Here is a 23,809-nt window from a genome sequence, read left to right as displayed (position 1 = left end):
TTCCACCTGTTTGCAGGTGTTTATTTTTGCTAGCTGGGGAGAGTCAGTGGTCACAACAGCCTGGGCCTCAGGACAGGACTGAGAGAGTGGTTAAGGTTCTTCGGAGTCCTCCAGGGAGTGGGAGATGTGGTCAAGGTCCTCCTCTGGCCCCTGGAGCACCTGACGATACATCAGGGGCCACGTCTGGGGCACTTCCTCATCCTGGACCTCCTCGTATGTCGGATGGTCAATGCTGTCGAGATCTGGTTCTGGACCATGACGAGGGTTCCGAAAACGGCTCAGAATGTCTTCTTCAGTCTCCACCAAGGTCGCAGCGTCTGTGGAGAGGCAGAAGTAGCCTCAGTCCCCTTCACAAGTTCCTCCCCATTAGCCTTCTGTCTAAATGGACCCCATGATGTGGCCATGATCCCCACTCTGACCTGAATGCTTTTCCTCAGCAGCTGCAAACTTCTGCTTGGGCACAGGCAGCCATGGCCCCAGCTGGTTGTCCTTTTCCAGGGGCTCCGTGAGTTTGGTACCCAAGGCCCTGCCAGCATGAGTAGGGTAAGGTTCACACACAGGTGGGAAGAGTTAGACATGGCCAGCCCCACTTTAGAAGACATTCTCTGCCCCACCCTGAGGTAGCTACTGGGCCTGGGAAGCCACTCCATACCCATTCGCTTCATCAACTGCCCTGTAAGACCTGGGACAAGTACATGGCTTTGTGCCCCTAACATCTCTAAATCACTTGGTGCAGGGGTGGGATCTGAGAAGGGCAGAGCCTTCCCTGGGCTGGGTCCTCAAGGGCAAGGGAGGTAATATATTATGCTGTTCTAGAACTTAGTCCATTGGAGGCTAAGGGGAGAGCTGAGTCTGGGAGATAGATAGGGTTCCCTAGGAGATGACCTGGGGCTCCTGGGAGGGAAATCCCAAGGAGGGATCTGTAAGATTTGAGTATCACCTCCATCTAGAAGCTTGGGAACAGCCATGATCTCCATCCCCCAGTGCACAGCCCACCCTTATCTTCTGGGGCACTTACTTCTCTGTTTCCTGCTCAAGGATCACATGGTTGCCTTTGGTTTTGACAGGGACCTAGGAGAGTAAGTCACAGGTGGGGATTTTGCCAAGGTTGGATGACACCCAGGAAGAGGTCACTCTAAGGCCCACAAACAGGCAGGGCTTCAGCTCAACCTGTGTTTAACTCTAGGGGATAAGAGTTACCATAGATACCAGGATTACAGGTAGGGAATTTAGGACACCAGTCTGTCCCCAAATGGCCAAGCTTCCTGAAAACCTGGCAGCTTAGGAGAAAGTAGAGGTCTTCAGTAGGTACCTGGGGCTCAGCTTGGCTTTTTGCACCAATTAAGGCTGTACTTGCCCGTCCCCATCTTGGCTATTGGCCTGGAAGGTAGTCAGCTCCTCTGAACTGAACACCTTATGAGACAAAGCTCCAGGAGGAAAGTGAGACAGAGGATGACCTGGGGAAGTGTCCAGCTGTGTGGCTGGAAGGGTGGGCCTTCCTCATCCTCTTTCACTGCCACGTGTGCAGACTGAGTGGACTTGGCACAGGACAAGCTCAGTTCATTTCCTACTGGGCCCTCTGTTACCAGTCTAGACATGCCCTCAGTATGCCAGAGATACAGAGAAGGTAAGATACAAAGAAGACCCACTTCACACAGGGTCTTCCTAGGTGTTTTGGACGTCCATGTCTCCACCTGTAATCATCTATGTCATGAACCCATACCCTCCCATCCTGGGGTCACCTATGTGTCATGGAAGTTCACATCCCTATGTGGTTATGTGGGTGTGATGGAGACCCATGTCCTTCTGGTCACCTGAATGTTATGGAAGCCCAGATCCCCTCCTGGTAACCTGAGTATCAAGGATATTTGACCCCCATGCCCTTCTCTTCCTGAGCCCCCTCCCCCTCCTCAGTGCTCACATGATGCTGCTACCACATTCGCATGGCCTCTACCCTGTTTCCTTTCTCCTTGCCCAGCCTGAGGTGAAGAAAAAGAGGTGCTTTCCAATATTCCACGCTAACTGGGCCAGAAGTTGGCAGCCGGGGATGGAGCCTGCATACCTGGTGTGCTGGAATTGCACCTGCCTCCTGCAGCAGCACAGTCACCAGACAGGTGGCCAGGAGAAACCTGGGGGATCAGAGAGAAAGTGTGAAGTGGTGAGGGGTGACCTCAACTCCTGATGCTCCAGTCAAGGCCTACTGGGCCTGGTAGCAAATGTCTTGGACAGAGAGATCAAGGGTAGGTCCCTGCTGATCCACTGGTGAATCTGGTCTCGAAGGAAAGATCCTGCAGGCAAGATAAGCAAGATGCCCAGGGCACTCCTGCTCTATGTCCTGATGCCAAGTTCTCCACCTATGGCCAAGATGCCCCATGTTCTAGGCAGATCCTACTGTGACAGGACACTGTCAGTCAGTGCTGAGGACTCCAGAGGCCATACGAGGACACACATATGGGCCTGCACACACATATGTGTGAGAACACTGACAGGATGGATGGAGGTCCTTGCACAATACCATGCCACAATACTCCTGAGGCCATGACCCATGGTATTAAGAGTAGGGTAGCTCCTAGTAGAATCTCAGGTGGCCAGTAACCCCATCCCCATCATGCAGACAGAAGGAATGGCAGGTGTTTCTGAACATGTGACTGTAGAAAGGTACTCATGTGTGTGAAGTATGCATGTGTTTGTATTATGTGGTGTGTATGTGTGTGTGTGTGTGTGTGTGTGTGTGTTTGGGTGTGTGTGTGTTTACATGAATTTGTGTGTGTGCATACACTGAAACCTTAAAGAAATCTCTCCTGTCTGTGATTCAGCACTTAGTGACAGGGGCCAAAGGACAGAAGGTGGGGATCTGGCCAGATAGGTTTGAGTGGCCCTGTCTTACATCAGAACCACTAGACAGACACCTATTCTTGTGCTGGGCAGAGAGATGAACATGAAGAACCCCATTCTAGCCTTTGTCCCCCACCCCCACCCCCTCATCTCTGATGACTCATGTCCTACAAGAACCCTATGTCTCCCTGAGAATCAAACCCTAGCTTCTGGGTGGCTAACCCTCAGGTTGCCTGATTCCTGTCCTGCCTCTACTCCCACCAGGCCTCAAAGACCTGCTACATATTCCCCTATACCCCTTACTCTGCCACTGTCCCTTTTCTTTTGGGCCACCACAGCCTGGAACCATTGCCTTTTCCCAAGGAGCCTTTAGGATCTAATGCTCTACTGGCTCAGAGACTCCATGGGACAACTGACCCTCATGCACTTCTGGAGGCCACTTGGGCTGCTGTTAGAGGTAAATTCTGGATTATAGACCCAAGGGTGGGTATTTTGCAGAGAAGGGGACTTTTCCCTCCCTTCCCTCCTTCCATCCTTTCTTCCCCTAAGATACTTACTCCCCTGGAATCAGGTTTTAGATGGGGATGGATTAACTCCCAGAGCCCATTTCTAAGCTAGACTCAGACCCAGTGTGACCCTAACCACACAGCCAGGCCCACTCTGGCCAATGCCCAGCTGCCAACTTGTAAGGATCAGAAAGTTAGGGCCCAGGGCATCACCTCTTCATGACTGGGGCTCCCTCTCGGTGCTGAGGAGCTCTAGGCGAGTAGAAGCTGCAGATCCCAGTGTTCAGGTGCCTGGTCCTCTCTCCCAGCCCTGGCTGCTTAGGGTTTTATGGCTCCTACATGGGTGTGTCTGACCAGAGGTCAGTGGCCAGCAATCACTGGGCCATAGGCAACCCTGCCCCGCCATATAACTTGAGCAGTGAGCACAGACTGAGCCACCAGGAGACTTTTGATCTTTTACCTTGCAGTTCTATCATGACCTGCCCACTTTAGCCCCAGACCTCCCACCAGGAGCAGTATCACTAGCTCCTGTTTCCTCTGGCCACTATAACTGAAGTCTTCTAATTAGGTAGGTACTTGGCTTTGTGCCTTCAAATGTTACCCTTCAGCCTCCTAGAGGGCTAAGTTTCAGTCTACCAGCCACAATACCCCTGTGGCTAAGTGTCTCCAGAGCTAGCCCAGGGTGGGATTCTATAGGAAAGAGTAAAGATCGTAACAACACCAAGCTCTGCAAGGGTTCTCGGCCCCATCCCTTTCTTCTGGGACTTCAGGATAGAGCAGTTGTCACTCCAAGAAACATCTGTACCTTGGATTGCTCCCACCAAACCCTAGATAAGTGGGTGCACCACTTTCAAAGAGGCAACTACAATCAGGGCTCAGGGAACTGGTTCCCCATACAGTAACTGCAGATAGCAAGAGATTCAGGGAGACCCAAAAATAAAAATGCTGCCTGGCCTGGGTATGCCCAAGACTGTTGAAATTCAAAGAGACAATATTAAGAAACTACTTAAACCGGGCGTTGGTGACAAATGCCTTTAATCCCAGCACTCGGGAGGTGGAAGCAGATAGATCTGAGTTTGAGGCCAGCCTGTTCTACTGTAAGAGCCAAAGTTATATTTTAAGTTTTAATTACTATGCCTTAGAAACAAAATGCCTCTGATCTGCAAGCCCTTGCCCAAGGACATATAATTCCTGAAATGCTGGAGTCTATTGTTTATGGGAGATAACAAGCCACACATATTTTCACTCCCCTAAGTAAGTTTGTTTGACCCATCTATGCTGGATGTGCTTGATCACATGTGGGTGGGAGATTCACAGGCAGGAAATATGTCAGGATGTACTCTTGTCTCTGATTGGATGTAAGCTAGAGGTACATTAGAAAGTATGCTTACCATTGATTGGACCTGATTAGAAATACTTAAGCTGCTGCAAAACTTTATTTGGGGACATTTTCCAGAAACCTGTATTTGGAGCTGGTCAGAGCCCATCCACCTGGCCAGTACTCAATTAAAACTTGCTTCAAATATGGCTTTAAACTATGGTAGTGGTCTTATTTTTGATTGGTAGGATTAATACTACATAGCAAGTTCCAGGATAGCTGGGGCTACACAGAAATAAATAAATAAATAAATAAATAAATAAATGTTGTAGAATATTTGTTTAACTATGTAAAGATGTCCTGCTGTTTTACTTTGCCTGCCTAAGGCACCTGCTTGGTTTAATAAAAAGCTGAATGGCCAATAGCAAGGGAGATGGTGTAGGTGGAACTTCTGGGCAGGGAGAGTAAGTAGGAGGAGGAATTTAAGCTTGAAAAAGAAGAAAGAAAAGGAAATGACAGGGAAACACCAGAGGCCAGACAGACAGACAGACCTGGAGGAAGCAGGAAATTAGGACATAAAGACTGAAAGGTAAAAAGCCTCGAGTCAAAATGTAGATGAATAGAAACAGGTTAAATTAAGTTAAAAGAGCTAGAGGGACAAGCCTAAGCTTGTCTTGATTTGGGAGCTGGCCAAAGAAAATTTCAAGTACATATAAAGGAAGGAAGAAAGGAAGGAAGGAAGGAAGGAAGGAAGGAAGGAAGGAAGGAAGGAAGGAAAAAAGGTGCTGGGCATGATGGAGAATACTTGTAATCTCAACACTCAGGAGGCTAGGCCCAGAGAATAACAAGCTTAAAACTAGCCTGGTTTACATAAGCAAAAGGGAGATACAATTATACTCCAAGATATCTTAGTCTCTTAATAATGTAACTTTGGGAGGGGTCAAAATTGTTGTGCAAGCACAGCATGTCTATTCATAAAGGGAAGAGAGAGACAAGGCTTTTGATGACCTCCTGACTCCTGAAATGAAAAGAAAATCCAGAAGCTTGAGTTCCCTGTCAAGATGCCAGGAGAGAGCTGGAAGAGAACAAAACAGAAATAAAATTAGTACAGCTGCTGGGGGGAAGAGTCACCTTTGTTTCAACATTAATAATTGCTCTTAATAATTAATAATTAACAATATTAATAATCCATCAACATTTGATAATCAGGAAGCCCTTACCAGGACAGAAGGTTGAAGCACAAGAGCCTGGTCAAAGGGCAACTGCTAATTTCACGGCTGAAGTAGTAAAGAATGAGAGCAGGAAGACCCTTGCACTGAACTGTCACTGTTGATAGGTCTAGGGGTCGTCTCTGCCAGTTAAAGAGTTAAAAGGCAACTGGGTGTGATGGAATACTCCTTTAATCCCAGCACTTGGGAAGTAGATTCAGGCAGATCTCTGAGTTAGAGGCCAGCCTAGTCTACAGAGCAAGTTCCAGGACAGTCAGAGCTACACACAGAGAAATCCTGTTGTGAAAAACAAAAGAAAATAAAAGAAAGTTAAAAGGAAGGAAAAATCTTGAGCAGCTGAGACCTCTCAAGCATCAGATAGCAACAGACAGAATCATCAGCTGAAGAAAGGTGTTTATTGGGGGTGAGGAGACACACATGCAGCAGACACACAGAAAACAAGACCCTCTGCAAAGCAGAGGTGGGACTTGGGGAGCCAAAAACGCAGTCTCTTCTCTAGAGCTGGGATTTTTAAAGTCTATGAAGAGTTTACTCCCCTAAATTAGGGTCGGCAAGTTTGAAGAAAGATAGAGTAGTTGATTGGTCCATAACTGTTATACAGACATGCCCCAGGGCCTTGAACTTGTTGAGTCAGACCACTGTTGAAGAGGGAAACAACCTACAAGCTTTAAACTGAAAGGCTTTTGTCTCAGGTCAGGAGGGTGAAGAAGCAGCCAGGTATGGCCCCTCTCCATCTTCCTACCATGAAGTCTGTTTAACTCCTTGTCTTTTGAGAAGACAGGTTGGGCAAAAGCTGTGCTATTTTCTCTATGAGAGAAGGTAGCTTTTAGGCCACTGGTGCCTCTGAATGGAAGGATACTAAGATACACAGTCAACAGAGATGTTCTGGACTGGTCCTCTTGTGATCACTCCACAGACTTCCTTGTGAACAAGGGGCTGGACAATCCTTTCACAGCTAAATAGATGGTGATGTGGAATGCCTTTCTGTACACTGTGAACATGTTTTATTACCATTGGTTAATAAGGAAGATGATTTGGCCAATAGCCAGGCAGAATAGAGCCAGGTGTGTAGATAGAAGTTCTGTTCCATCAGGTCCTTCCACCCTTTAGCCCCAAATAAGCACACAGAAACATAATAATTATTAAACTGTTGGCCAATGGCTTAGGCTCCTTATTGGCTAGCTCTGTCTTAATTATTAACCCATTTCTATTACTCTATGTATTGCCACGAGGCTGTGGCTTACCCATAATCCAGAATGTTACTCCTTCAGCAGCTTGGTATCTCATTTGAGGCCTCTCTCCGCCTTCTCCTCATCTGGTAGCCCACCTATACTTCCTGACTGGCTACTGACCAATCAGTGTTTCATTCATCAACCAATAAGAGAAACATACACAGAAGAACATCCCCTATCACAGGTGGGATATCCAAGCAGAGATATAAGGAGAAGAAGGGCAGAGTCAGAGAGACACCAGCAGCCACTGGGGAAGCAAGATGTGAGGTAACAAGCCTCGTGGTAAAATATAGACTAATAGAAATGTGTTAATTTAGTTGTAAGAGCTAGTTAATAATAAGACTGAGTAATAGGCCAAACCGTTTGTAATTAATATTAAGCCTCTGAGTGGTTATTCGGGAACTGCCCGGCAAGAGAGAAATGTCAGATTATAGGATGGGGCTCAGCAGCCCTCTGGAGTGCCATGAGAACACCATCCTTGATACTCTCAAAGGTTTTTGGCCAGAGCCTATGGAGCTACCAGGCACTCAGAAGGTTCAGAAGGTTTTGCCAGTGAGCAAAACCTACCCTGACACCAGACTTGAGGAAATGTTATTAACCTCATACCATGAAAAAAGTAACAAATTTACATATTACTATTACAGTCCCACTTCCTATTTATTTGGAGGGGTTTTTGTGCAAACATTATTTCTAAATTTTGTCATAACTTAATAGTGGTCAATAAATAGGTTTTATCTCAACAACGACAACAACAACAACAAAAAAAAACCTCTTAAAAACTCAGTAACAAGAAGACTAACAGCCTGATTGAAAAATACTTCAAATATCTGAATTGATCTTCGTGCAAATGACTTATGGCCCCATGAAAATATGCTGAGCTTCAGTCATTAGAGTAATATGGATGCAAACTGCCAAGTGTACCATGCATGCCTGTTGGAATATTGCTCCTAGCTGAATTGTGTCTCCCCTAAAATTCTACATTGAAGTTACAATCATTTAGAATGTGACTGTATTTGTAGACAGGATCTTCTTAAAAGGCTGTTAAGGGCTGTCTTAGGGTTTCTATTACTGTGATGAAAAACACCATGAAAAAAAAAAAAAAAAGAAGGGGAGAAAAGGGTTTATCTGGCTTATGCTTCCATATTGTAGTCCATCACTGAAGGAAGTCAGGACAGGAACTCAAAAAGGGCAGGAATCTGAAGTCAGGAGCTGAGACAGAGGCCACAGAGGGGAACTGCTTACTGGCATACTCCACATGGCTTGCTCAGTCCATTCTCTTACAGAACCCAGGACACCAGCTCAGGGGTGTCCCCACCCACAATGGGCTGGGCCCTCCCCACATCAATCACTAAAGCTGGCCCACAGCCTGATCTTATGGGAGCATTTCCTCAATCGAGGTTCTCTCCTCTCAGATGACTATAGTTTGTGTCAAGTTGACATAAATTTAGACAGCACAAGAGTTAAGGATTATGATGAATAATCTTGGTTGTCAACTTGACTGCGTCTGGGATCATCTGAAGTCCAAGCTGCTGAGTACAAGCAGAAAAACCCTAAATCTTGGTGGCAGTCCAGATAAAAGGACATGGAAGGAAGAACCTTGACTTCTGCTTGTTTACCCTCACTCTCACTGGCAAGTTCATCTACCCTGTTACTTTGGCATCAGAACCAACTTCTGGATTCCAACATAGACTGGTTCTGCTTCTGCGAGAACGAGCATCCAGCAGTACAGGACTTGAGGGGTAGTCTATGGAGTTGGAGGACCTGGACTTTTTTATTTGAGGGAGTAAAACTTAATTCTCTGATGCAGGCAAGGGGACGGTGATAAACTTAACTCTCTGGGACTTGAGAGAGGGAAATAACACTATCAGGGTCTTTCTATCATCTTCTGCCTTAGTTCTTTGTTTTTTTTTTTGTTTGTTTGTTTGTTTGTTTGTTTTTTGGTTTTGGGGTTTTTTTTTTTGTTTTGTTTTGTTTTTTCTTCCTTACTTCTATCCAGAAATGTCCCTTCTAACTCACTTTATTTTTTTCCTAACAGCTTATGGACCCCAGCAAAATCTTTCAGATAATATAAAATTTACAATGTGATTACATTCTATTTTTCAAGTGAATGATTATAACAAACTAGTAAAAAAAAAAAGCATGTTTTCCATATCTTTTACATGATTAAACATTTTACATATTACAGGTGAAAAATAAGTTTTCCCATGAACCCACATATATTTACGTTCAAGCATCTTGTTATAGATTAACAGAGTGTGAGCAAGCAAGGTATTTTTCTCCACTAGTTCTTTGCTGGCAGCCTGCATTTTGTGGTTAAAAGAAAGGACCAATCATTTCATTATTTGTCTCAAAATGTAATCTTATAAGAAATTTTAGAAGAATCACAAACTTTATATATGAAAAGCAATCAGTCATCTCTACTTTAAATCCTCAGGGTGCAAACCCAGTCATCAACAGGTTTTTTTATATCAGGAAGCTGAGAGTAGAAATGGTTTTAAGGAATTAATCATCACCTTTGGTCATTAACCAATCCTAGCAAGAAAGGCACATCAGCTAATGATAATTAGGCTGCTTTGTTCTTGTTCCCTGACCTTGATGAGTCCCTCACTCAGTTGTGTGCCTTTGTGAAACTTTGGATTATCTTCTTGCATTTTTCACCTCAAAGCTATTGGACAAAAACATCTTAAGTTATTTTCAAATCTTTGTTTCAGCTATGATGCACTCTGAAACCTGTGAGCACATCTCCCAACATTAAGATTAAAGGAATTTAAACTACTGGGACTTACTTGGTTTCCTTAATCATTAACCAAAACCACAGTCTGTGTGGCTCCTCAATAGAAACTCATGTGTTCTAGCTCTGTGACACTTCCTTATTTTATTTTTTTTCCTCTGCAGTTTCTGCTTTATCAGAAGCAGGGTCAACATTTTTATCCTACCTTTACCTATATTAATTTTTCCACTAAATTAACCTCTTTAATAGTCCCTTACCATATTTATTAAAAACCCTCAATCATCAAAACCCTATTTAAAATAGCACTATTCTGATATAAAACAATTGCTTCAGTTAAACAGTACAGCTTAGGAGGAAATCGTCTTCATATCCTATAGAACAGGATATCTTTTTAATAATTTTTTATTTAAATTTGAAACAAGGTTGTTTTACATGTCAATCCCAGTTCTCCCACCCTTCCTTCCTCCCCTGCTCCCCCCCCCACCAACTCCCATCCCATCCCCTTTCTGCTCCCCAGGGAGGGTGAGGCCTTCCATGGGGAGTCTTCAAAGTCTGTCATATCATTTGGAGCAGGGTCTAGGCCCTCCCCCATGTGTCTAGGCTGAGAGAGTATCACTCTATGTGGGATGGGCTCCCAAAGTCCATTCGTAGACTAGGGATTAATACTGATCCACCACCAGAGGCACTATAGACCAGTTCTCCTAACTAACACTAACATTCAGAGGTCGTCCTATGCTGGTTTCCCAGCTATCAGACTGGAGTCCATGAGCTCCCCTTTGTTCAGGTCAGCAGCTGCTGTGGTTTTCTCCAGCCTGGTCTTGACCCCTTTGCTCATCACTCCTCCCTTTCTGCAACTGGATTCCAGGAGTTCAACTCAGTGTTTAGTTGTGGGTGTCTGTGTCTGCTTCCATCAGCTACTGGATGAAGGCTCTAGGATGGCATATAAGGTAATCATCAATCTCATTATTGAGGAAGGGCATTTAAGGTAGCCTTTCCACTATTGCTTAGATTGTTAGTTGGAGTCATCCTTGTAGATCTCTGGACATTTCCCTAATGCCAGATTTCTCTAAAAACCTATAATGGCTCCCTCTATTGTGGTATCTCTTTTCTTGCTCTCCTCTATTCTTTCCCTGACTCAATCTTCCTGCTCCCTCATGCCCACCTCTCCTCTCCTCTTCGTCCTAACTCCCTCTCCCCTCCCCTCATGCTCCCAATTTGCTTGGGAGATCTTGTCCCTTTCCCCTTCTCCAGGGGACCATGTATGTCTCTCTTAGGGTCCTCCATATTTCCTAGCTTTTCTGGTGGTATGGATTTTAGGCTGGTAATTCTTTGCTCTATGTCTAAAGTCTATATATGAATGAGTACATACCATATAACAGGTTATTTCAAAAACAAAACAAAACAACAATCATGCAGCATTAAGAGAAGTGGGGAATCTCCACACGCTCATTCACACCAGATAACAGAAAAATGGAAGCAGCAAACATGCAAAGACTCAACAGTAGCAAGAAACATTCTGGAGCCAAGGCTCTCAGGACTTGGCCTACCTGAGATTCACCCATTAGGGTTTTATTTCCTGGTGCACCAATCCTCTGAAATCAAATTGTCATCTGCTGTGCCTCTGACATGGCCACCAGTAGACTGAATATCAGCAGCTGTCCGGGAATCCTCCAGGCCTTCAGAACCAACTTGAGATTGCTCAGATACCTAGTCTAGTGAATTAAAAAAAAATCACTGGATTTTCAGCCTCCAATGTGAGACAACCATTGTTGGGCCACCAGGATCACATACCTAATAAATCTCATATATACATGTATATTTATTCCACCAGTTCTGTTCTTTAAAGAACATTGACTAATACAAGGACTTAGCTTAGTTGGTAGAATGCTTGCCAAATATGCCCAGAGCCTGATTCCTGTTCTAAGAATCACATAAATTGTTATAGTGGTGTACATCTGTAAACCCAGCACTCAAGAAGTAGAGTCAAAAAGACCAGGTATTCACTGTCATTCTAGAGTACACAGAGAATTCAAGTCCAACCAAGGCTATACAAGAGGCTATCTCAAGGAGGAGGAGGAGTTGGGAAGATGGCTCTGAGGTTAAGAGCACTGACTGCTCTTCCAGAGACCCTGAGTTCAATTCCCAGGACCCAGAACAGTAAGACTAACCACCCATGGTAGTTTGTTATGGCCATCTGGCAGTCTGATGCCAACGTCTATTATTAGACAATTACAAATGGTGGCTATGGAGAAGTAGGGTTCCTTCATGCAGCTGAAAAGTGTTGGGCCTGAAGAAGTGGCACTTGATGCTCTTGGAGAGATCCAGAGTTCAGTTCCCAGCACCCACCCTGTTGGTTCACAAGTTGCACTTTCCAGCATCTACCCAAGAGCAATAAAAGCACATGTCTAACAAAGACTTGGTCAGGAATGTTGCATTTCAAGCAACAGACACAAAGAAAAACAACGCAGACACCTGTCCATGGACAAAACATGATTCATGACTGCAACAAGATTCCAGGCAACACAAGCCTCAGCTGTGGGTATAGGATAATGTCACTGTTCACCATCATTCATGAGTGTAAGATATGGAGAAGCATGTCCACTAGGGATGTCCTGGGTGAAGCATGGCATTCACTCAGCCAAACATCTGTCCAGTACCTTCTGTATATTGGCATTACCCACACAGACAACAGTGACCAAGATAGACAAGGCCAGTACTGGGAAAGCTTCCAGCCCAGGAATTCAGACACTGACACCTAGAGGAGTACCCTCTAGGCAAGAGGCCTGAACCCAGGTTCTATTGTAAGATGGTGAAGGAACAATCTGACTCCTCCTTAAACCCAGGAATCCCAGTTGGAAGAAGGGCCAGGGCTCCTCTGGTTTTTGATGTCTGCACCCTGCAGTGAATCGATGAAGTGTGATAGCTGGTATGGTGTCTGACTTTGCATGCTGAGTGTCAGGGATGCAAAGTGTGTGTGAAGTGTTTCTTAGCAGTATGTAAGATGGGGAGGGGTGAAGTGTGTATCAGGTGTGTGAAATGTATGTCAGGGGAGTGTGAAGTTAGTATGTCAGGTGTGTGACTGTGATTAGAGACAGTGCTGGTGGTTTGCTGTGGGAGGGGGTGTGAAGCCACCTGAGCCACAGTGGTCCCTCCTCCAGCCTACATCTCCATGGCAACCACAGCCTCGTTCTCAGGCTCCAGCCCCTTGCCCGCCCCGCCTGGTGGCGAAGCGAAGCGTCTGGAGCTGCGTCCTCCGCATCCACACCGCATCCTCGTCCTCCCGCGATTGCGTCCAGCAGCAACTGCCTGTGAGCTGCCTGTGAGCCATTTCCACGTTTCTCCTTTTGGAATGGGGACGAGGGGGCCAGAATGTGTGCGTGGGCGTGCAAGGATGCAGGGATGTGAGAGGTGCGAGGATGGGGGGCGGGTGCAAGAGTGTGTGAGTGTGCGCATGTGAGGGGTGTGTGCATAGATATGGGTGTAGGGGTTGAGAGTAATTTGACTAACCTGATGGCTGTCAGAGCTGTGAAGCATAGCCGTCTTCTCCTTGTGGTCTCCACTAGAAGTCAGGCTGGCCTAGCTGACGCGGGTGGAGGATGGTCATTAGACCTCTCGGGACACTTGGGGAAAGCTCTGCTGACTTGAGGTGGGGTGGTCCCTAGACCTCGAGGTGTATTGAGAAACCCCTATAGTGTAATGGCAGCCTGGACATTAGAAAAAAATATGGCTGCTCACCCTGCACAAACCTCTTATGAGGCTGGAATTCCCCTTCCTGGACATTGAAGGGTAGCAGAGGCAATGGGACAGCTGGACCTCAGCCCACCCAGTTCATGGTGACTGCAGACCCCCTCCCAGTGGGCTGGCTCCACCTCTGCAGGTCCGGAAGAGCCAGTGGGAGCTGTACATCCCCAAGGTGGCCCAGGGGCACAAATCTTAGCTCCCAAACGGTTCTGTTTGCTGTGGGGGTGGGGTGAAGAAAAGAGGGAAATAGCCAGATGGGGAGAAAGGAGTCAGCAGAAGGGGCATTGACCAGTACATTGAGTGTTTATGTGTCTGCGCATGGGAGGGCATGCTGAGAGTTGCTGCATGAAGGTTCGAAGAGGGTAGGAGGTAGGGCAGCCACTTGTCTCAAACCACCTGCCTAGGCTCGGCTTTGGATGCTGGGCCACAGGTGGCTGGCGAGTGTGGGGAGCCTCAAACCACCGTGCACCTCCTTCCCGTCCCCCTTGGATTGGGCCCCCGCAGAACAACGGCCCTTAAAATTAGAGGCAAACCACACCTACAGGGCTGGGATACAAACAGGCCAGGGTGGGCGTTGTGGCAGGGCTGTGTGTGGTGTGTTGGAAGGAGTAGGAGGTAGGCTTAAGTCCGCACCAACCAGCACTTCTATGTGACGCAGCATGAAAGTGTGAAAGCGAGTTTGTGATCTCTATCCCAGCTTTAACGGGCTTTCAAATAAGACTCCACATCATTTGTCTGTCAACATCTTGTCGGTACATAACTCCCAGATCGTGACCAGTGATGCCCCGCCCTGCCCCCCGAAGAGCATTGCGAATGAATAGCAAACCCTCGAGTAGGATGGAGGAAGGACCCGTGGGTGGTATTGGGGCGCCTTTCCGATTCTAAAGCTTTATGATCCCTGCCATCTTTCCAGAGGGGCCCCCAAGATCCAGGATGGACTCTTCTGGTGTGCTAAGAGCAGAGTTTTCCACACATAGCCCTTCATTTGCGATGTTCTGCCTGGAGATTAGAAACTTGACTTGGAGCTGGGGATGGGGGCGGGGCTGCCTCCGTTACCAAGGGAACACGCGGTGACGTAAGTAGCCCTCAGCTATGTCACCGTGGCAACCGAAGGCGGAGCCGTAGGAAGGGAGGGTCTTTTTGCTGACGGTAGTAGAGACTTGTATGTTTGGGGAAGACGCCATCTTCTATCGGTTCCCATTTTCCTGGCTCTTTTGCCTCCACTTTTCACCTGGCCAGCCGTTTATAGTCTTTACAATAATTTCCGCTCCATTTCTATCACAATGCCCAGCGGGTTGCCCCCAGGCCATCCAATTGCCCACGTGCTCAGGGCCAAAGTAGAGCCAGCTCCCTCCCTAGGGCCAGATCCACGCCCTAAAAGAGATTCTTTGTTGACAACTGCTGGATCTCTGTAAAGGCTGGGACAATCCGAAGGTCACAGCCATAACACACATCGAAGGGACCAGGGTCTTAGACGGCCTGTCTGAGATGGGGAAGGGAGTGTAGATGCTGCTTCCTTCCCTCCTCGTAGTCACACATCCCTCATCCCCTACCCAGTCTTCCTTCTCTATCTTCTCTCTGCATCCAGCTGTTCCTAACACTGGACAGCTTTGAAACACCATCTCCTCTGTGTTCCTCAACACAGTGTTGTCACTTCTGTGTGGCCCAGGTACTAGAGAGGGAGAACTAAGGATCATCTGCAGGTCTGGAGGGCAGCTGGCCTTCTGATGGTGGCTGTCCAAAATAACCACAACTTTTACCATCCTGAAGGCAGGAAGTCCAAAACCGGATCTCAGCAAAGACATGCTTCTTTATGTCAAAGCTTCAAGGAAAGTGTCTTCTTTGGCTCCTTCCAGTCTCTGCTGTCCTGAGCAGTCTTTGGAAAGCCGCTGTCACTACAGCCTGCCTCCATCTGCAGAAGGCCTTTCTATTAATCCACAACAACTGTTATCACTTGTGTGTTGCAAATATCTCCCAGTTAGGGTTTCTGTTTCTCCTCTTTGAAAGCCTTGTCTTGATAGGCAAGGTTTTTAATTTCAGCATGGAAGGCAGTTTTATTGAGATTTTCTTCAATGAAAGGAAATCTGGTGAAATCTGAGTATTGCTGGTAAAATCTCTCTCATCCTGAGATTAGAAATATTCTCCTGCATTGTCTCTGATGAGTTTTGTTGTCCTGGGTTTCATTGTTCATGCACCTAGAACAAGTTCTAGTGTTCATGTGTGCGCTGTGTGTGTGTGTGTGTGTGTGTGTGTGTTCAAATATGCATGTAGTAACAGGATCTGCTTCACTCCAAGTGGACTTTAATTAAATGCAGGCAGCTTCTCTGCTATTAACTAGGTCTGAATATACAGAACGTGTCAAATGAGTTTCTCTCCACAAAACATCAACATCACCAGTATGCACTGCTGTGTCCAAGGCAGACACCCAGCAGATAGACTTCCTTTTTCAAGACGTCTTGTGTGTTCCTGTCTTTCTACCTTGTACATAAAATTTTGATGTTTTGAGTTCATAAACAAAATTTGTTGAAATTTTGATTGGAATTGCTGATTCTACAAATACAATCAGAAACATAGAGATCTCCAAAATCTGTACTATAAAGCTTTCTTTACCTGATGGAAGATCTGGATGTTACTCTCTTCTGTGAATTTTTCATGGTCTTCCATATGGAAATTTAAATAGAATCTTAGTTGTCTCACACCTGGGGAAACTGAGGCAGAATAATCTTAAATTCAAAGACAGCCTTGAACTATGGAGGGCTATATGGTGAAACCAAACTTTATTTAAAAAACAAAACAAACAAACAAACAAAAAAAACACCTGGGGTTGAAGAGATGGTTCAGTGATTGAGAGCAGAGAGGACCTAAGTTGTATTCCAAAGGCTCTGATACCTTTGGCTTCTGAGGATAACTGCATGACTAGACACACATAAAACTCCAGTTCCGAGGGAATGTGGTGCCGTCTGACCTCTGCAAGTGGACAAAGACATACACCCAGGCAAAACATAATAAAATAAATTACATACATAATTAAAAATAACTTTAAAAATTTAACACTTTTTTCTTAAAAATATTTTTGCCACTGACATAAACACATCTGCTTTCTGTGAACTCCACTTTTTCATTTTTAAATTTGTGTGTGTGTGTGAGAGAGAGAGAGAGAGAGAGTGTTTTACATGTACGTTTGTGTGTGCACCACATGTATTTCTGGTGTCCTTGGAGTTCAGAAGAGGTGATTGGATGCCCTGGATTTGGGATAGCTATGAGCTGCTATGTGAGTGCTAGGAATTGAATAGAGGTCCTGTGGAAGAATAGTCAGTGTTCTTAACTACTGAACCCTTCCATTTTTTGTTGCACTACTCATTGTGTATGAATTAGTACCCTTATGTTAAATACACACATGGAGGTCTGAGCACAACTGCACAACTGCATGAGGCAATTTTCTCCATCCATCATGCTAGTCCCAGGGATTGAACTCAGGTTTTCAGGCTTGGCAACAAGTACCTTTACCCACCAAGCCATCTAACTGACCCTGGACTTCTTCAACATTTATACTTTATATGTGGAGAATTTGGTTTTGCATTTAAATACAAAAGCTATTAAATCCATGAATAATCTTTATTAGTCTCTGAACCTCTGGCCTGGTTTCTTTGCCTAGTGAAACTGCTGGCTGAGCACTCAGGAACACAGCATCTAGACCTTCATCAGCTGTGTTAGTCACTGTTCTAGTGCTGTGAAGAGACACCATGACTAGGGCAACTCTTATAAAAGGAGTTTGAAGTCTTGCTCATTACAGTTTTAGAGGTTTAGTTTTTCTCATCATGAAGGGGAGCATGGCTGCAGGCATGGTAGGCATGGTACTGAAGAAGTAGCTGAGGACTACATCCTGATCCACAGACAGAGAAAGAGACACAGGGCCCGGCTTGGGCTTTTGAAACCTCAAAGCTCACCCCCAGTGACACACTTTCTCCAACAAGGCCACACCTCCTAATCCTTCTAGTCCTTTTAAACAGTGATGTTCCCTAGTAATTAAGCATACAAACATATGAGCCTATGCAGGTCATTCTTAAGCAAACTACTACAGTAGCCAAGGCCATCTACATCCCCATTGTCTCCAAAACAGAAGACCCAAATTCAAGCCATGTGTGATGATGAACATTTGTAGTCTCAGACTCAAGAATCTGAGACTTGGAGGATCAGGAATTCAAGGCCAGCCTGTCTTATGAGACCCTGTCTCAAAAGACAAAACAAAATACAAATGAGTTTCAGGGACAATTAGGTCATCCCAAACTTACTGGTTAAGCAAGCAGCAGTTACATTCATATATTTCTAATTGGCTGAGGTTTAGTTTTATCATTTTTGGATCCATCTCCATAAGCTTGGGTGTGACTCAGAAGGAGGCTGCTGGGTTTTCCTTTGAGATACTGAGAGACTGACTTAGGTCCTCTGTTTTCTCCCTTGATCCTGAATGCAAGGGTACAGTGGATAAACAGCTCTTTGTTTAAAAGACATCTGTGTACCCTGCTCAGAGAACTGAAACTAGAATTCAGTTGTAAAAAGTGGGAGAGTTTAACTCCTTCAACAGGGTTTCTCTGTGTAGCTTTGGCTGTACTGGAACTCACTCTGTAGACCAGATTGGCCTCAAATTCATAGAGTTCTGCCTGCCTCTGCCTCCCAAGTTCTGGAATTAAAGGCATGCACCACCACCACCTGGCTAGCTTTTCTTATTTTTAAAATCTTTTATTTGTATAGGCAGTTTGCCAGCATGTATGTCTGAGTACCATGTGTGTGCCTCGTACTTATGGAGGTCAGAAGAGGACATCAGATCCTCTCAAACTGGAATTATGGATGGTTGTGAGTCACTATGTGGGTGATAGGAACTGAACCTAGGACCTCTGTAAAAGCAGCAAGTGCATTTAACTGCTGAGCCATCTCTCCAATTCCTTCTTATTTTGTTTAATTTAGATTTGTTTTATTTTGTGTGTCAGATTGTATGGTTTGCCTACATGTATTATGTACACCAGTTGTGTGTCTGGTACCTGCAGAGGTCTGAAGAGGGTGTCAGCCAGAACTGGCTTTGTAGACCATTTTGAGCCATCATGTTGGTGGTGGGAACTAAACCCAGGTCTTCTACAAGAACTACAAGAGCTCTTAATTGCTGAACCATCTCTCCAGCTCCAGTGTGTGTGTGTGTTTGTGTGTGTGTGTGTGTGTGTGTGTATGTGTGAGTGTGTATGTCATGTGTGTGATGTATGTGTTCATAGTGTGTGTGTATGTATGCGTGTGTGTGTGTGTTATATGGTTGTGTGTGTTGTGTGTGTGGTGTATGGTGTATGTGTGTGTGTGGTGTGTATGGTGTGTGTGTGGTGTGTATGGTGTATGTGTGTGTGGTGTGTAGTGCATGTGTATGTGTGCACATGTGCCTATGTGCTATGATACACTCACCTGTGTGTATGTAGGTCACTTTGGGTGTTTTCCTCTGTGACTCTCCACCTTACTTTCTGAGACAGAATCTCTCACTGAATTTTAAGCTCTCTATTTCACTATGCTGGCAAGCTGGCTGTTGAACCACCAAATTCCACATGTCTCTGTCCATTTTCTCCCAGCCCTGTAGTAGAAGCAAGCCACCAGCCCTGCCTCTATGTAGGTGCTAGGGATCTGAACCAGATCTGAACCACATGCCTGCAGAAACCTGTGGAGGCCAGAAGAGGGCAGCAGATCCCCTGAAACCAGTGTTACAGGAGGTTGTGTAGGTATTTTATATGGATGCTGCAAACATAACCTAGGTCCTCCACAAAAGCAACACACACTCTTAATTGCGGAGCCATCTCTCCAGCCTTGCACATGTTCATACTTGAGTTATCCAGAGTCGATGGAACCTGAACCCTCCTCCAAACTACAATGTCTGACTGGCTGGATGGGTTCTCAGCTCTCCAAAGACTTGGTCTTCCTGTGCCATCATACTATGTACTTTGGTCACCTTCCTTTGAATTTACATAGATAACCAATGGTAATTAATATGGACCTAACCCATATTGCATCAGATAGACAGTTTTGTTGTGTTTTGTTTATTTTTTAAGGTATCAACAGTAAACAAATTCACTTTGATCTGGGCCTCCTGCTGAGTCTGGCAGTCCAGCTCTACCAACTGCTCCCTGAATCTTTTCCTCCCAGTGAAATATGTTTCCTTAACGCACATACCAGAGCAGGCTGGCCAGAAGAGATGCCTCGGTTCCATTCTGAGATATTCTTTAGCCAGAGTCACCATTCTGCACTGCTGAGAGATCAGGAAGAAGTGTGAAACCTTGAGCTGGACCTGCTAAGCACATCCCTTGATTTTGTATGAGGAGTGTTGGAACCGTTCTGGTCATTACTCTAGCTATATATGGCTGTCCATAGGATGACTTATAAGTGGTGACTCTAACTCTGTTTCTAGGCTGGGACAAGGACTGCTATCCACCATGGTGAAGCTGGGTTGCAGCTTCTCTGGGAAGCCAGGCAAGGAAACAGGAGGCCAGGATGGGGCTGCCATGGACAGTGTTCCTCTTATCAGCCCCCTGGATGTCAGCCAGCTTCAGCCATCATTCTCTGACCAGGTGAGTAGCCTGAGACAGACAGTGCAGTAGGCTTTCTCTGTTTGCCCAGGGACAAGGAGATCTGGGTGAGGTTTATGTAGATGTTGCCTCCTCCAAAAGGGCACTGAGGATAGGCCGGGCTGAGCAGAAATCCAAACTGACCACAGGCAAGTGTGGCCTCTTGGTTAGCTCTCTCACATCCAGAGCCCCCACCCCATCTGAATAAGGGTAAATTGACCACTGGATGATTCTTAAGAATTTAAGCACTCTAGGATGTAATCTAACTGGGACTAGCAAGTTGTAGTTACCACCTGTGCTGGCTAGTTTTATGTCAACTTGACACCAGCTATAGTCATCTGAGAAGAGGGAACCACAATTGAGAAAAGGCCTCCATAAGATCTGGCTATAGGCAAGCCTACAGAGCCTTTTCTTTATTAGTGACTGATGGGGTAGGCTAAGCCCATTGTGGGTGGTGCCATCCCTGAATTGGTGGTCCTGGGTTCTATAAGAAAGCATGATGAGCAAGCCATTAGGAGCGAACCAGTAAGCATCACCCCTCCATGACCTCTGCATCAGTCCTTGCCTCTAGGTTCCAGCCCTATTTGAGTTCCTGTCCTGACTTCCCCAATGATGGACAATGATGTGGAAGTGTAATCCAAATAAACTCTTTCCTCCTTATCTTGTTTTTGGTCATGGTGTTTCATCATAGCAATAGTAACCCTAACTAGGACACCATTCTTTCTTTTCTGGGCAGAGACCTTGGTTAGGGCACAAAATAGGGCTTCTTAAAACAGGTGACTGAGGGAGATAAGTGACCTTAAGCAGAATTCAGTAAGAAGCAAAAGGGTAATAAAAGGCTGGCCTAACCTGACCCTTCAGGAGCCCAGGGAAGCTCTCCAGTGACCTGGATGGGCTTCGGCTGCATTTACTATAACAGGTAGATCTATCCTTCACCCCTCAAAAATACAAACATCTTAGAATTGCCCATGTCTGAGCCCCATGTGGTTGGAGGCTCAAGACTCTAGCAGCTGTCAGAGAAGTTGGGTCAGACCTTCTAAAGAAGAGGATCCAGATTATGGAGTAGTAGACAAGGAAGTTCACATCAAAGGACCAGCACTCTGAATGGATGGCAGCTATAGAATGAGGAATTCCATCCATGGCCCAGCTAGGCCTTAAATAGCTGTGATTCCTATCGGTGTCTACCTTTCTTTGACTTCAGCTTTGAGATGTTACAACTCTACTGGCCACGGAACAGTATAGACGATGGTCAGCATTGTTACCCCAGTTCCCAAACCCTTCTGTTCAGGGCTCTCCTGGGTCCCTGCCAGCTGTCTAGCAATGCCATGGCCATCTCTTCCTTTAGGTGGTCATCAAAACACAAACAGAATATCAGCTTACCTCCTCAGACCAGCCAAAGAAGTTTTCAGATTTGGAGGGTCAAAAGTTGGCCTGCAGCCACCCAGAGGAAGGACGCAGAGTAAGTATATCACCCCTCACTGAGGTAAGTTAGAGCAGGGGAAAGGCTAGACAAGCAATTGAGACCTTGTTCACTTGGTTGAGTCCCACTTGCATATTTTAGGGACAAAAGGGATCCTACTAAGATGTCACCTCTAGTACTGGCTGGCCGCTAGCTGTCCATCCTTACCCAGCCTTCTTCTGAGCTCCTGGGAGACTCTTCCCATGAGAAGTACCTGTTTCCCAGTCCATCATTGTCTACCTCCTGGCAGGCTTTCTGTGGAACAGATAAGAGCTTTGCCTTTTATCTGGTAAATGTCTCCTCTTTTGTCTTCTTTTAACTGCATCAGTGATGGTTTTAATAGTCACTTTTAGCTGACTATTTCTAATGCTTTTCCATTTTCAGAAGCAACACCTGCCCTTTCCCATAGATTCTTCAGGGGAAGTGCCTATTAAAGGTGCTGAGGCCTTGCTGCTCTTTTCTTGGATCCACTCAGGGCAGTACTAATGTACCTGCTTCACTAGATGTCACACACACACACACACACACACACACACACACACACACAGCTTCCTGCATCCAGTATTTCTGTAGGCCGCATGGGTAGGGCAAACCAGTTCCTAATAGTACCTTTTGGGTCAATTGGCTGCATGCAACTTAACTGGCCAAAGCAGTTTACCTGAACATGGATGTTTCCAGAATTTCAGCAAAGTTGGGCCCACATAAAAATAGTTCCTGGACCCTTGGTCCTGGAGCTGACCTCAAGGAAGGAGACAGATGTAGGAGCAGTGGTATTGTGTGCAGCCCCAGTTCTAAGGGCTATCCCCTTGGGGAGGCTGACCCCTCCATAGCTCACCTGCACTAAGTTCTGCTCCTTTCCCTCTGCCAGCTGCCCACTGCAAGGATGATCGCCTTTGCCATGGCACTCATGGGCTGTGTGCTAATCATGTACAAGGCCATTTGGTATGACCAGTTCTCCTGTCCAGATGGCTTCCTGCTTCGGGTAAGCCTGAGAGACCTCTTTTCTCCTCAATTCTCTAGTCTCTGGGATGAAGTTCACAGAGGCACTGAAGTTTGGCTGCTTTTTTTTTTTTTTTTTTTTTTAAACCGGGAGAGATTTTTAGCTTGGGCTGTTCTGGAATTCATTATGTAGCCCATACTAGCCTCCAACTCACATCAGTCCTCCTACCTCAGTCTTCCCAGTGCCAGGAATACAAGCATGCGCCCTCCGCCCCCCCCCCCCCCCCCCGCTTCCCCGCGCCCCAGCAGTCTGTACTTTCTGCCTGCCTTTCCCACACAGCATGGTTCTAAGAGACTCCTCACAGGCAGAGGACCCACCCCCTCCACCCCCTTTACCAAGGAGCCTCAGGTTCTGACCCTCTGACCCTCTGACCCGAAGTCAAAGCCGCCTTTGTGGTTTTTAATTACGACCCTTTCTCCTCCTCTTCTTTCACTGTGATCCCTGGTCCCCTGCTGGTCCGGAATATGCCTCTGGTGCAGCACAAGACCTGCACCCCGCTGACCCTGGAGATGTACTACACGGAGATGGACCCCGAGCGCCACCGCAGCATCCTGGCAGCCATCGGTGCCTACCCGCTGAACCGCAAGCATAGCACTGAGATGCCTGCCGTCTGGGGGAACAGCTACCGGGCCTCCAAGGAGGAGCATAAGGGCCCCACCCCAGCGGCGGCAGTGGTGTCCACTGCAGCCGAAGCGGCCTCCGCAGCGGGCACAGAGCCATCGGGGAGGCCTTTAGCCATGAGAGAGAAAGAAGACCCGCAAAAGGCGGAGGGCGTGCCATCCCAGGCTCCCCAGTGACTGTCGCCGTGCTCTCCCCCACCGCCCCCCTCCCCAGTGACTGGGGTAAGTGTGTCCCTCCTAAACAGGCACCAGCTAACAACAGTGTCACAGGCTTGCTTTATACCCATCTCTCCCACCATTCCCCTCCCTGTAGCCTCCTCCATATCCCTCACTTCCCACCAGGCTCAGAAACATACCCAGATGTGCACCCGCTCTTGGAGCTACCTCTAGGGCTGTGCACAGGGCTTGTCTTTCTGTCTAACACATGAGCCCTCTGTCCTTTTCACCCTGACCCTTCTGTCTTCACAGCGTCCCCCACCAGCTACTTTGACCTGAACACTTCCTGACGCTTCTCCACCCAGTGATTGTGCTTCTGCCCTAAAGCACCC

At 46.4% G+C, this 23,809-nt stretch overlaps 2 protein-coding genes across 2 annotated transcripts; one reads left to right on the top strand and one right to left on the bottom strand.

Annotated features, from left to right (window-relative positions):
• Positions 1-3,655, bottom strand: Prap1 (proline rich acidic protein 1). The gene is made up of 5 exons (XM_051193299.1): positions 3,555-3,655; positions 2,063-2,129; positions 1,019-1,071; positions 420-526; positions 1-317 (listed from the first exon to the last, which is right to left on the bottom strand). Exons 1-5 carry the CDS (start codon positions 3,560-3,562, stop codon positions 91-93), a joined length of 462 nt encoding a protein of 153 aa, XP_051049256.1. The 5' UTR covers positions 3,563-3,655; the 3' UTR covers positions 1-90.
• Positions 3,656-13,089: 9,434 nt separating this feature from the next.
• On the top strand, positions 13,090-23,460 carry Caly (calcyon neuron specific vesicular protein). The gene is made up of 5 exons (XM_051193297.1): positions 13,090-13,170; positions 20,026-20,185; positions 21,528-21,641; positions 22,510-22,623; positions 23,121-23,460. The coding sequence occupies exons 2-5, from the start codon at positions 20,051-20,053 to the stop codon at positions 23,436-23,438; spliced, it is 681 nt and encodes a 226-aa protein (XP_051049254.1). The 5' UTR covers positions 13,090-13,170; positions 20,026-20,050; the 3' UTR covers positions 23,439-23,460.
• Positions 23,461-23,809: the final 349 nt, after the last annotated feature.

This window comes from Phodopus roborovskii, unplaced genomic scaffold (genome assembly GCF_943737965.1).
Source record: "Phodopus roborovskii unplaced genomic scaffold, PHOROB, whole genome shotgun sequence".
Classification (NCBI taxonomy): domain Eukaryota; kingdom Metazoa; phylum Chordata; class Mammalia; order Rodentia; family Cricetidae; genus Phodopus; species Phodopus roborovskii.
Note: the sequence above shows the minus strand (reverse complement) of the source record. Positions and strands in the feature narration are given on the sequence as shown.

What these genes read in the sequence shown, in the direction of transcription:
- Prap1 (XM_051193299.1), bottom strand. An exon ending in GTGCAATTCCAGCACACCAG is followed by an intron (nt 1,072 to 2,062) that starts GTATGCAGGCTC and finishes TTACTCTCCTAG; the next exon opens with GTCCCTGTCAAAACCAAAGG. An exon ending in CTTGAGCAGGAAACAGAGAA is followed by an intron (nt 527 to 1,018) that starts GTAAGTGCCCCA and finishes TCATGCTGGCAG; the next exon opens with GGCCTTGGGTACCAAACTCA.
- Caly (XM_051193297.1), top strand. Translation starts at nt 20,051, where the DNA reads ATGGTGAAGCTGGGTTGCAGCTTCTCTGGGAAGCCAGGCAAGGAAACA. An exon ending in AGCCATCATTCTCTGACCAG is followed by an intron (nt 20,186 to 21,527) that starts GTGAGTAGCCTG and finishes CTCTTCCTTTAG; the next exon opens with GTGGTCATCAAAACACAAAC. An exon ending in CAGATGGCTTCCTGCTTCGG is followed by an intron (nt 22,624 to 23,120) that starts GTAAGCCTGAGA and finishes CCTCTGGTGCAG; the next exon opens with CACAAGACCTGCACCCCGCT.